General features: G+C 50.8%; 1 protein-coding gene across 3 annotated transcripts; it reads left to right on the top strand.

The window, feature by feature from the left end:
• TMEM127 (transmembrane protein 127) lies at nt 1-12,953 on the top strand. Of its 3 annotated transcripts, none has more exons than XM_025994319.2 (4): nt 17-184; nt 604-921; nt 9,577-9,741; nt 10,515-12,953. In XM_025994319.2, exons 2-4 carry the CDS (start codon nt 678-680, stop codon nt 10,820-10,822), a joined length of 717 nt encoding a protein of 238 aa, XP_025850104.1. In that variant the 5' UTR covers nt 17-184; nt 604-677; the 3' UTR covers nt 10,823-12,953. The 3 variants fall into 3 exon arrangements, with proteins under 3 accessions (XP_072623285.1, XP_025850104.1, XP_072623284.1); XM_072767183.1 differs by having other exon boundaries at nt 48-184; nt 579-921; XM_072767184.1 differs by lacking the exon at nt 604-921 and having other exon boundaries at nt 1-184.
• The last annotated feature ends 606 nt before the right edge of the window (nt 12,954-13,559 follow it).

Raw genomic sequence — 13,559 nt, 5'->3', positions numbered from 1 at the left:
GCGCGGGGGACGGGGCGGGGAGCCGGAGGAGGCGGAGGCCGAGGTGAAGGAAGCCGGAAGTGGATCGGGCCCGGGTCGGCCCGGGCGTTGCGGGTTTAGGGCCTGGGATCGCTCTGCCCCAGGCAGCTGCGGAACCCGTGACGGAACGGAGCGGCGCCATACCGTCCCTGAGGCCTACTGACCGGTGAGGAACAGGGGTCGGTGTGGGGGAAGGTCCTTTCTGGCCAGAGGTCGCACCCCAGAGCACTGTTCCCAGATCCCGGATCCCCGATCCCCGCGGCCCAGCCTGCCCCCGACCCCTGGGCACTCTTTGGCCGAGATCGCGGAGCTGGGTCTCTCTCGCATCAGTAGCCGGTACCAGCCCCCCCACTCCGTTCTGCCCCCATCCTGGCCGGCTCGCAGCCCTCTCCGGGTCCCTATTCCGAACCTCCGCAGCCCCATTCCAGGGACCCCATCCCCGCCCCCCCCCCCCCGACTCCCTGCAGCCCTCCTGTCTGTGCTGGGCCCCAGGTCCCACCCTCTATCCTCCCGTGTGGGCCCTGACAGCGTTGTGTCGGCCTCCCCTTCTGTGAACCCAGCGCCTTGCTCTCCTCCCCGGGACAGGCAGGCTCAGCGCGCCCTGCGGAGGTCCGCGGCGACCAGCAGCGACCGCGGAGCGACGGCGGGCGGCCCCGGGCATGTACGCCCCCGGAGGCGCAGGGCTGCCCGGCGGGCGCCGGCGGAGGAGCCCGGGAGGCAGCGCTCTGCCCAAGCAGCCGGAGCGTAGCCTGGCCTCGGCTCTGCCGGGTGCCCTGTCCATCACGGCGCTGTGCACTGCCCTCGCCGAGCCTGCCTGGCTGCACATCCACGGTGGCACCTGTTCCCGCCAGGAGCTGGGGGTCTCCGACGTGCTGGGCTACGTGCACCCGGACCTGCTGAAAGGTGAGGGCGCTGCGCGCCGGCCCTCTTCTTTCTGAGCGATAGGGCCTCCTTGGCTGATAGCAGAATGTGGTGCGGGCTGGAGCAGAGATAGCCGGCGGCAGGCTCTTGGCTTGAAGGAAACAACCCCATTCCTGCCTGGTGTTCACGCCCACCAGGTGGCTCTCTTTGGGGTCTGGCCCCTCATTAATTCTGATGTTATTCAGCCAGGCACCTACTTCTCACGCCATGCTAATATGGACTGCTGCTATTTTAGGATACTGCTGGAGGAAGGGCGCTGTATGTGGGGAACAGATAAGGGTGCTAGGCATCACAATTAGCTGTCCCCCTTCTAAGGAGCGTATGGGATATAGGAAGGTTTCTTTGGGCAGCCTGATGGAGGGAGGAAGAGAACTTTTAATGTGGCTAGATTTTAAAAGATATTTTGGGAGATCCCTGGGTGGCTCGGCAGTTTAGCGCCTGCCTTCAGCCCAGGGCATGATCCTGGAGTCCTGGAATCGAGTCCCACATTCGGCTCCCTGCATGGAGCCTGCTTCTCCCTCTGCCTTTGTCTCTGCCTCTCTCTCTCTGTGTCTCTCATGAATAAATAAATATTTTAAAAAAAGATATTTTGGAGTTCTGCTATAATTGGGTTGTTGCTAGAGAAAAGGGAAGTCTGGCATTTTCAATAACCAGAAGTCAGTTCCGTTGCCACTCTCAGTAAAACAATTGGAATTTGGTTCTTGGAACCTTTCCAAGTGGGCTTGATGGAGCTAAGGTTGCTTTGTTCATCATAGTGCTTCCTAGGCAGGTAAGCAGAGGAAAGGAGAAAGGGACTGTTCTTTACTAGGCACAGAGGCAGCCGATCTAGGGGTGGGAGTGGGAGTAGGAGGCTGTCCGGTGGCGTCCCATAGGTCATCTTGCCCAGCCCCATGTCCTGTAATGAAAGTAAAGGCTGTATGGTGTGAGGGCAGGACTGCACTTGCCTTGCTTCTACCAAAGAAATAGAGGACCCCAAAAAAGCCTTTAGTAACAGCAGGATTCATCACCCCCAAGGTCTTTTGAATCATTTATGAAGGTCTTCATATTTCCTTCCTGAACCACCCCCTGGCTATGATGCATTCCAGATGTTTACTGCCCCACGTATCAGAAGCATTAGATATCTTCACATTGCCTCTTTAAGGATTCAGTCACAGGGATTTGGTGAAAAGGTCAAATTCCCTTCTGTGCTTTGGATTATATACCACTTTTGCAGGTCTAGTCTGATAAACCCTAACCTTGTAGCCTAATGTTACCTTTCTCTGTGAGTTATCTTGCTGTTTTGCATCTCGAGTTTTTAAGGCTTGAGGATAATTTTGTAGACAATAGGATGGGAGTGCCTGGTTTATTTCCAGATTTCACCATGATGGCCTTGGCTGGTTTGGTTCATTGAGACCCAAGTTATATACATAATGCTGGAGGCCTTGTGATGTGCAGCTTTTTGTCTGGCATGTAGCTGGTGGCAGAAAGGCCATCAAGCTTGCGTGGACTCTGGATGGTTTTTCCCTTAATACATTGCTTCTTTGAAGCATAGCTGCTGCCTTTCCACCACTTCTTGCATGCAGGTTTTTGCCATCGAGCCTCTGCTGTTTCAGTGTTTCAAAAACTTGGTGTCACCTACAAACTGGGAGAGAGTTCACAGTGCTTCTCCCTTTCAAATCATTCCTGGGGAGGCTCACAAAATTTGTGTGATGGAGCGAGAGGCACTCTGATCCCATGTTCTTATTTCAGAGGTCCAGGAGGCTGTGGCTCAGAGAAGTGAAGCGATTTCTCCAGGGCCACACAGTTAGGGGCATAGCTGAGGCTACTTATATCTGTTGACTCCAGTATAAAATGATGCTTCTCACATGCTCTTTAACCTTTGTTTTACTTCAGTGTCATAGAGAATGATCTCATGAGTTTTCCACTTTGGAGTGCATCCTTGTCAAAGGCATTTGAAAAAAAAAATCTTGATGTAGGTTCTCTTTTATTTATATATTTACCCTTTTTAAGAAGTTTTTAAAGCCAGATTTTGTCTTTTATAAAGCATGTTACTTTACCCTTTACATTACATGTACTTACGTGTTTAGGGATTTTAACCCATGGATAGTTGTGTGTGTATGTGTGTGTGTGTGTTTAAGATTTTATTTATGGGGGCAGTGAGGGGCAAAGGAAAGGCACAGGTGGGCTCCACACTGAGCATGGAGCCTAACACAGGGCTCAGGCCCACACCCTGAGATCATGACCTGAGCTGAAACCGAGAGTCAGACGTTCAACCGACTAAGCCACCCAGGAACCCCAACCAATAGATAGTTTCAACCTGATTTTCTGTAGCCATCTTTTTGGCTATTGCAAGCTAGGAACACGCTTAGGATGTCCATTAATAAGAGAGGTGACCGGGATCCCTGGGTGGCTCAGCGGTTTAGCGCCTGCCTTTGTCCCAGGATCGAGTCCCGCATCGGGCTCCCGGCATGGAGCCTGCTTCTCCCTCCTCCTGTGTCTCTGACGCTCTATCTCTCTCTCTATGTCTATCATAAATGAATAAATAAATAAATCTTTAAAAAAAAATAGGAGAGGTGACAGTTGTACCTCACAAAGTATCACAGAAGAAGGCAAGGAATTAGGAGGTCCCTGGTTGCTTCTCTTCCTTTACTTTGTACCTGTTGGCTTTTTGCTACCCAGTGGGCCTTTAGATATGGGCTATCCTGTGCAATTATGTTGATCTTTAAGGCCTAACCCATGTCCTAACGTGGAAGCCTGGGATATTCTCTATCTCAGGAGGGAGCAGGGCTTCAGGGCACAGATCTGATGCCAGTAGATGCCACCAGAGGGAAAAACAGGCCCTACTGGGTCTCTGCGGGTTAAGGGGGGTGGGCAGGGCTGGCAGGCTTTGGAGCAGTGCCTTCTGTTTTCTCAGCCCCTGGCCTGAGTGCCAGGCATTGTGCTAAGCACACTCCACGTCTGGCTTTGGTTTCTCCTAAGTATCTTTATCTGGCAGGTATGTCCTCACCTCCACTTCACAAAGGTCTCAGGCTCAGGGTGGTCAGGTAACATGGGCTCGGAGGCACACAGCTGGTGTGCACGGTGGGGACCCCACTCTTTGCCATCACACCTTAGTGCACTCTAGGTTTCTTTTTCCTTCTGTCAGAGTTGTCCAAGGCTTATTATTTCCCCATTCTAGTGGAGATTTTCTCACAAGCCCAGCCAAAACTGCTGCTTATCCCTCATTGCCTCAATATTCCAGCTCAAGTTGGTGATCCTGAGGCAAAGCCACTCCCCCTCCTGCTGTCATCTGCAGAGCCCCAGAATGCAAATGCTGGCTGGCTCAAAAGATTTGGTCCTGAATTCTTGCCCTCCCCAGGAGGTGCCTGCTTCTCGCACAGCCCCTCACCCTGGGCCCAGGTTCAGAGATACATTCAGACTGCTGGTGGCCCTAAGCAGGGGGGGCCACCACATAAGCGTTCCTTCTGAACCCCAATCCCTCTCTCTGATCTGCGGCCAGCAAAGGGCAGCTCTGACAACTTCAGGAAGCATCTTTGGAGAATGAGGAAGTTTGGGTTTTGAAGTCAATGAATCACAGTTGACAATAAGCCATTGGAAGTGCAAGGCCCTTCCAGGAAGGGCCAGTGTGCCTGCTGAGTGGTGACTAATGCAGCTGGCACTTCTGATGCCTGCCTTGTCAGGCCTGTCCCCAGAGTCAGCTCTGCTAGGACCATGGTAGCTGTGATGATTTCCCCTCCAGGCATTAGAGGACCCTGTTGGAGTCTGATGTCAGAAGGCGGTCTGGAAGCCAGAAAGTCCCAGTGAGCTACGCAGGTGGGATGAATAAGCACTGAGAAGGATTCAGGCCATAGAGAAAGGGTCTCTAACTCACAGGGACTCCAGGGAGGGGTGAAGCGAGGGGAGATGAGAGAAAAAGAAGGGAACTGTCCAGAAGCCATTTTACCCTTCCTGCCTGCAGCCTGTTTGGGTTAGGAGTCTGTGAGGACAGTGGGCAGGTAGACAGGAAAAGCCAGGGCCTTCAAAACAAATCCAGCCCAGTGACTCACCAGTAACCTTGGGCAAAGTCAATTCCTTGGGATTCTATTACACAGCAGCTGCCTTCTTCTCTGGTGACTAGAGGGGACAGTCAGCGATCATTACCAAAATAAACAGCACAACTGGAGAATAGGATGTGTTCTCTGTCTTACCAGAGTATAGTACACTGTACCACTTGTTTGAACTTAAAATTAGGACTCTGCCCCATGTGCCATTTTTCTCCACAAATAAAATTTTATATATATATATAACATTTGGGCATTTCGTTTCCCTTTAGCAGCCCTCAAGGGAGTGGATATTCAGTGCTTTCCCTGCCATACTGATGGCTGGCAGGGGGAGAGAGAAACAGACATTGAGTTCTTGACCCTAGAATAGCCTGAGCTGGGTTCTGAGCATGTCTGGGATAACTCTGCCTGGCTCCTCTGTGTGCTCTGAGACCCTTTGATGAGAGGCTGCCCAGGATGTGAGGCCGACTCCTGGTGTATCTATTATAAGCATCACTCCAAGAGAAGTTTATATTGGCTTTTCCACTAAGCCTGAGGGTTTACTCACAGCTTTGGAGCGGAGAAAGGCAGTCATGTTGAAACAAAACCCAGTTGAATTTTGGGTCAAAATCTTCTCTGTACTACATCATCACTCTGGCGGGGCAGATTCTCAGCCTGGCTTTAATGAGCTCTCTCCCTGGCCCGCACTGGCTGATGTGTGCAGACGAAGTACTGGCAGAAGGAGGAAAGGGACACCAGAGATGACACAGCTGTGGCCCAGCTGTAAGAGCCCAGTGCTGAGGGAGCATGTTAGTGGCAGTTAATATGGGCTCTTTCCTGGCATGGTGTGAGTTGACTATCAGCATACCCCTATGTACAGGGAGCAGGTGTTTGAACTTTCATTTGCTAGATGAGAGAGGAGGGCAGTTAAGTGACTTGCTCAAGGTAACACATAGTCTATGGTCCACCTAGAATTTGGTGCCGAGGCTGGTGCGTTTCTGGTGTCCCCAGTGCTTCTAAGAGCCAAACTCTAATGGCTGCAGAAGCCTAGAGCACACCAAGCAGGTTTTGTCCAGTAATTCCCAGTGTGAGTACCTTTCATGGCTTAATGATCCAAAGCTTTCTTGCCTAGAAGAGGTTTCATCCTTCCAGCTGTTCCCATAGTGAGCTCAGCAGCTGCTGGCTCCGAGGATGGCTCTGACAGCATTCATATTAACTTTTGACCCTTCATTCAAATACAGCTCTTTAGAACTTGATTGATTATCTCCATCAGGGAAAAATGAAACCACTAACTCTGGTGCTTGGTGATTCTGAGCATCATGATACAAGGGAGCCTGATGCAGGTTAGGAGGCTTCACTGTGCTGTGTGACCTGGAGGAAGTCACTTAACCTCCTGGAGCCTCTGAGTCCTGATCTGAGCTATGTGATGAATCCCCCAGAGTGGAGTGAGGCTTAACTAAAATAACTTCTTTTTTTTTTTAAAGTAGGCTCCATGCCCAACATGCGGCTTGAACTCACAACCCTGAGATCAAGAGTCACATGCCCCACTGACTAAGCCAGCTAGACACCCCAACTAAAATAACATTTGACCCATCTGTATGTACAGGCTATTCCTGGAGGGGTACAGCAGAAACCACCAACAATGTTTTTCTCTTGGGAGCGGCAGTTGGACATTTGGAAAGGGTGACATGTCTTCTCTGAAGTTTTTTATCATGTGCAAGTTTTCCTTAATATTGAAATAATTGTATTATGAAACATAAGAGAGGATCTCTGGGTGGCTTAGCGGTTTAGCGCCTGCCTTCGGCCCAGGGCGTGATCCTGGAGTCCTGCGATCGAGTCCCACATCTGGCTCCCTGCATGGAGCCTGCTTCTCCTTCTGCCTGTGTCTCTGCCTCTCTCTCTCTGTCTCTGTCTCTCATGAATAAATAATTAAAATCTTAAAAAAAAAAACATAAGACACATAGGAGTGTATATAATAAACGTACATTTTTGAGGATGGTAATAAAATGAACATCCTGTACTCCCTATGCAGCTGAAGAAAGTGTCTGAAGCCCTGGTGTATTCTTTTTTTCAGTTAAAACTAATTGTTGGGGCACCTGGGTGGTACAGTTGGTTAACTTCCTACTCTTGGTTTTGGCTCAGTTTGTGATCTCAGCGTCCTGAGATCGGCCCCACGTTGGGCTCCATGCTCAGTGCAGAGTCTCCTTGGGATTCTATCTCCCTCTGTCCCTCCCCACCACACTTGTGCGTTCGTGCGTGCTCCCCCGCCCCCCCCCCCCCCCATAATAAGTCTTTGGAAAAAAAGTAATTGTTAAAATATAGTTGATTTTTAAGAACCACAGTTAAAGCACCACTCAGTGCCTGGCCTGAGTACTAAGTAGTACTGCTGGAATCAGAACAGTGTCTACTGTAGCACAGAGTGTGATGTAAGCCATTACACCCTGCTGCTCTTAGGTTATTCTTGGAAGCACTAGAAGAACACTTTCGTCCTGCTACGTGCCCATGTGGAGCCCGAGATGAACTATCTCAGAGAGCTTTTAACAGTATTCAGATACAGGGAGGAAACAGTGCCTACCTCTAGGAGCTTTTCTTTTAGTAAGGCCCGTGGGTTTCTAGACTTTCAGGCCACAACGCTGACTTAGGCAATGCAGGGCTGGGTTAAGTGAAGGCTGGCCCTGGTTGCTGGCAGGAAGCTTCTCGGCAGCAGATGGTTTCCCAGACTGGGTGACTGGGCCCAAAACAGATGGTTAGCTGACAAGGGAGTGACAGAGAGTTCTGGGGCAGCTTAATGGATGACCTGCAGCCAGATCGAGGCATAGGAGTCCTGTGTGGCCTCAGCCAACATCTGCTTGGTGAATTCTAAGCCTGAGGCAGAGAATGCATGCTGTCATACAGGCCCAGAGTCTCTTGATATCTGGTCTGGTTCTTCAGTATGGGAGGCCAGACTCTCTGCCCAGGACCCAGAGATGTCAGTGTCGGTTGGTTTGAGTCTGCTTTGTGGGGTTCAGGTCCCCTCTCCAGGTTCTTGGACTTTCTAACGGTCTACCTTGCTCCAAGCCCAGAATCAGTGTTTCTTGGAATAGAAGGCTTGGCCCACCTGCATGGGAATTCACCTGGCCTGCTTGCTAAAATCCAGATTCCGAGGCCCTGCTCCAGGCCGAGAGCTCAGAATCTCTGGGGCCGGAGCACATGCTCTCAGTCAGCACCCCTGTGATTTCCATGCACCCTAGAGTGATGGCCATGACCCTACAGCCTCTCAGCCTGAGATCAGGACTCTGGAAAGGAGCCTATAGTCTAAGAACTCCCAGCCCTTTCCAAATTTTCCTAAATCAGTTGGCAACCCATGACCTAAATGAAAGAAGAACTTGCTCATGGCTTGAATAGACGAAGGAGAGAAAGTTAAGGCCCATTTCTTTTTATCAAAGCTTAAAATGGTTTCTTTTTGGATCAGCCTTTATTCTGTCTGTGTATCTCTGGGAGCTCTGGTAGTTTACATAGATATAGGGATCCCTGGGTGGCGCAGCGGTTTGGCGCCTGCCTTTGGCCCAGGGCGCGATCCTGGAGACCCGGGATCGAATCCCATGTCAGGCTCCCGGTGCATGGAGCCTGCTTCTCCCTCTGCCTGTGTCTCTGCCTCTCTCTCTCTCTCTCTCTCTCTCTCTCTCTGTGACTATCATAAAAAAAAAAAAAAAAAAAAAAAAGGTTTACATAGATATAAAACGAGACTCACAGTGTTGTCTAGATGATTTTTTTTGTTGTTGTTGTTTTAAAGAAGAAAGTGTTAAAGTCTTAGAAGTTGGCTCTATATGTCTGATGTACAGTTGTCATCGGGGGTCCTCCCTTATCCACGACCCTGGGGACTCTGAATGTCGGGTCTCCTGTTTGAGCATCTTCCTTTTTCTTGATTTACTTCCTCATTTTGGTAGAGCAGGTACTCCTCGATGGCTTCACCCTCATTCTAGGAGGTATTGGGGGCTGTCAGTTTCCAAGTCTGTCAGGCTTTTGTGGTATAAACTAGTTGCTTCTTAGGTTTTTTTCTCCTTCTGGCTTACACTTGGGCTTATCTAGTCTGCTAAGTCCATTCCGAGGAAGTCTCACTCCTTTTAATTTCCAGTGTCCAGAATTTTGTTTTGCCCCTTTCCTCTTTGTGCAGATCCATGCCTTATTTTTTTTTTCTTTTGTTTTAGTAGTTTGCAGGGAGGGAGCAAACATCAATGTGAAGGTCTAGTCTACCATCTTTCCTAATTTATTTAGCAGTTTTAATTCTCTGTGGCTGTCTTGGCTCAAAAGTCAGTGGGCATTTCCTGCCAGCCTAAAGCACGCTTTAGCAGAATGTGTTAACACGTCAGGCTCATTGTCAGGGTCTTTACAAGTGGTCAGCAGAGTGTGGCAAGTCCAAGGAAATGGAGTCCTTAGAATGATTTTATTGGAAAGGGAAGAAAGACTTCAAACACATGGGAGCCTTTCTGCAGTTCACCTCCTCTGTAGGCTGGCTGGGAGCAGGAGCTGAGACTGCTCCCTCTAATACTCCTCCTGCTCCCCGGTACTGTGGTGGAGAGGGACAAACTCTTCTCAGCAGGAGGACTTCCTGTACCAGGGTGTCGCTTGGGGTCCTGAAGATTTGGTTCTTCCCCTACAGACTTCTGCATGAATCCCCAGACAGTACTGCTTCTGCGGGTCATCGCCGCCTTCTGCTTCCTGGGCATCCTGTGCAGCCTCTCTGCGTTCCTCCTAGATGTCTTTGGGCCCAAGCATCCCGCTCTGAAGATTACCCGTCGCTATGCCTTCGCCCACATCCTCACAGGTACGCTTGGGCCTGCTCACTGTGGGGAAGAAATGGCCACAGGGCCAAGGCATCCTGTCTGGAGTTGCAGATGGGGATGAAGGGGTTGCTGTGAGCAGACACATTCTAGATGCTCATTTCAGCTCTAGCCCAATGGACTGCGAGAGCAGCTTGCTTCTTTTGTTTGCATGTATGCCTGCCAGGACCACAAACCCACTCAGCCCAGCTGTAGACAGGGAATGTTGTTAGTATTCCATAAGAAATCTTGGTGCTCTCTAAGAACTGGAGTTGAAGCTCAGCTGGGCTCAGGGGGCCCAGAATGAGCAGGGAAGGAGCCAGGGTGTTCACTATGTCTCCCCTGGAACGCATGGTCTCATCGGATTCTCCTTCCTGCTTCCCCGCACACCACCTTTCTGTGCTTAGATGCAGCTTCTCCCCTCCCTCATGACTGGACTGGTATGATGATTTGACTTGTGGTGGTACTGACTCCAGCCTCCACACTGTGTGACCTGGTCTATCCATTTCAAAGTACCCAGTGACTTCTAGCAGCCTGGTATCTCAATTCCAAATTCTTGAGACAGAAAGACTCTGACTGGCTCAGAAGGACTCAGGCATCTGGCCCTGGCCCTGGCCCAAGAATCTCACGGCCAGGAGAGCTCCCTATCACAGAGTCTGGGGCCAGGCAAGTTCTCTGAGAATGGGGTTTGGGGAGATAGACTACAGTTGGTTCTTTAAGCATCCTGGCTGCAGGGTGCCTACTTACTCCCCTTCTGTGCTATCTCTCTGTCCCCCAGTCCTGCAGTGTGCCACCGTCATCGGCTTTTCTTACTGGGCTTCTGAACTCATCCTGGCCCAGCAGCAGCAACATAAGAAGTACCACGGTTCCCAGGTCTATGTCACCTTTGCTGTCAGTTTCTACCTGGTGGCAGGAGCTGGTGGAGCTTCCATCCTGGCCACAGCAGCCAACCTTCTGCGCCACTACCCCACGGAGGAAGAGGAGCAGGCCCTGGAGCTGCTCTCAGAGATGGAGGAGAATGAGCCCTATCCAGCAGAGTATGAGGTCATCAACCAATTCCAGCCGCCCCCGGCCTACACACCCTAATACCAGCCAAGGGTACTCTTCTGCAGCAGCCCCTCCCCACTCTGCAGCGCCTCTCACACCCAGAGGAGCTCCTCTCCCCAGCAGGCCTCACTGGTAGGATCCTGACCATTTCACCAAACCTTCCCAGGAAAGACTCTGCGTGTAGGGTTGTTCATGTATCCCTACTCTCGAAACCTGGGATTCACTGATTTTATATAATGCACTGTTTTCCCTCTTGTCACCTTCCTGTCCCTTTGCGGTCACTAGTCGTTACCAACCAGGGATGGTCATAGAAGTTTTCTCCCTTCATGGGCCATAGCTTTGAAACTTGGACTTTCCCTGGGGAGCTGCTGACAGCGGGCACTCCCAGACAGAAGAAGCATCAGCAGATCCAAAGGGAAAGGGGACCGTGCCCTGTAGGCTCACTTCATAACAGCCAGCGTTTGTCCCCCCGCTGTAGCCCCGGCCTGATCCCCACCCCCCATTCCTTCTTGGAGCGCCACAGCAATGGGCTGCCCGCTCCATGGAATTCTCTGCACTTTAGTCTTTGGACTTCCCATCACGTGTGTTCTGGTTTTACCAGAAGAAGGAACTGCTGTGGGAAAGCAGAGCCAGTGCTCTCCCCGCCCTGCCCTCGCTTGGGTGGCTGCAGCCCAGGCCAGGAGAGCAGCAGCTGGCATGGGCCTGAGGCCCCATGGTGCCCATAAGGGATCAGCGTTGAGGGGGTGGGGCAAGTCTCCCTAGCCCCTTCACCTTTTAAAATGTGAGTGGTTTTAAAAGGAAAAAGCAAAACCAACCAACAGCAACAATACTCTTTTTAAACTAGTGACAAGACTGTTGTCAGTTTTTTTCAGACACTTAACCCATTCCTTTTGGCTCAGCAGCGTTTTGGGTCATACCTCCCCCCAAGCAGCTCCTCCCTGAACGTATCCCTGCAGAATGCAGCCTCTTCCCTTGCTCCCTTCCCCACAGTGACCCCGCTCCCTGAGCCCTTCCTGTGGAACCCAGAGCCCTGTCAGCCCTGAGGGGCTGAGGTCTGTGGCCTGGCTGGCTGGCCAGCGTGGTGCTCCTCAGGACTGTGGCACTGAGATATAACCTGGCCTCCGTGCAGGAACAGGGGCCACAGCAGGCAGGAAACTCACCACTCTCCACATAGGAACAGTAACCAGTGGGGTCCCATTGCGTGAGGTGTTAGAACCACCCTGTCAGACTAGCAGACCTGGCCATGTCCTTCAGGCTCAGTGTGTCCCCTAGACTGTGACTTGGGGCAGCAGCTTGCCGCATGCTCCTCTTCTCTTCTTGAATGTACTCTGGTGTTGCCATGTGCTACTGGCTCTTTCTTGCCCAGCCATCACTGGCTATCCCATTTGCCACACATGGCTCTGGGCCTGGCTGAATGCTCTGCCCCAAGATCTGGGGCACAAAGTGGGAGAAACTTGAGAGACCTTCAGTGTGGATCGAGATGGCCAAGCTTCTTTGGAATCAGTGTCCAGTGCTGAACTAAAAAGCAGATTGGATCCCAGTTTCCTTTCACAGGCAATAGACAGAGCAAGACTGGAGAATGGAGACCACTCTGGAATTGTGGCTAGAAAGGGACTGTCTTGTCCCTCATCCTTCTTCAGCTAGTCTGCCTGGGATGTCTGGACAGATGGCCTGTGTGGGAGGTGAAGACCATGTCTGTGCCTGAGTGAGCGGCTGCTTGGAGTTCACTGTGATGCCAAAGTGTGTCCCAGGGTGACTCTCACACTATTCCAGACTCTTCTATTAGGCAAGAAAGACTGAAGTATGATACCTGAGCACAAAGCCAAGGAGCTAAATTAAGTCTTATGTCTTTCTGTAAAATCCAAATTTGCCTTTGGCAGATCTCCAGGGTATGGCCAGCTCTCTCTGACCATGGGTATCTAAGTAGGCAGACCAAGAGACTGGGCACCAAACACGCATGCCAAAGTGACCAGTCATCTCAGACATGACCCTGTGGACTGTTCCTCGTGATTCAGAACCCACTTTTTATTAGCTCCCCATACCTCTGGCCTTCCTCTTTCCCCTGCCATCCTGACACTGATAGTTTGTCACATAAATTCCCCTGGTTGTGTTTTTCTTTTTTCTAGAAAAAAAATTAAAAAGCAAAACAAATTACAAATAAGAATGTAAATGCCAACGGCTCCCTGTCATTTTTCTGTCACAATCTCCCTGATTTGGTTTATTCCCTTCCTTTTAGAGAAGCAGGAGAAATTGATGAAGTGTGTAATTTTAAAAGGGGGGGAGGGACTTTGCATGTGCTTATTCCACCCAAGGCATTTTCACCTCTAAGACCCTCCCAATCCTGACAACTTCCACACCAGGGTCCCAAGGCTAGGAGCAGTAGATGCCTCCAGCCCAAGTCCCTGACTTCAAACCCTGAGCTCTTCTCTGCAGCTGCTGGTTAGTTGTGGAGAGAAAGCTGCTTCTGAACTCCAGCCATTGTATGAGAAGAAATAGACTTCTTCAGAGCTAGGACCTGTAGAAGGAGCTATACTTTCTTTGAAACCCCAGAGAATGATTACTTACTCACAGGGAGAGGAATGTGAGTGGACACTGTAAGTTATAGAAGAGCTCTTGAGCATCCATGCCTCACATGGTCACCTACTTTCCCTTCACTCAGCCGACACACTGGGCCCCAGATAGCACAATAAAAGAGCTTAGGGCTCCCTTTGAAGAGCAGCCCATTCAGGTGTTCTTTTTTTCTTTGGAAGAGAATACATCTTTCTTGAGAGCTAGG

Source organism: Vulpes vulpes, chromosome 8 (assembly GCF_048418805.1).
Source record: "Vulpes vulpes isolate BD-2025 chromosome 8, VulVul3, whole genome shotgun sequence".
NCBI lineage: Eukaryota > Metazoa > Chordata > Mammalia > Carnivora > Canidae > Vulpes > Vulpes vulpes.
Note: the sequence above shows the minus strand (reverse complement) of the source record. Positions and strands in the feature narration are given on the sequence as shown.

Coding starts and splice junctions, on each gene's coding strand:
- TMEM127 (XM_025994319.2), top strand. CDS start 678: ATGTACGCCCCCGGAGGCGCAGGGCTGCCCGGCGGGCGCCGGCGGAGG. Junction 922..9,576: donor GCACCCGGACCTGCTGAAAG/GTGAGGGCGCTG, acceptor CTTCCCCTACAG/ACTTCTGCATGAATCCCCAG. Junction 9,742..10,514: donor CTTCGCCCACATCCTCACAG/GTACGCTTGGGC, acceptor TCTGTCCCCCAG/TCCTGCAGTGTGCCACCGTC.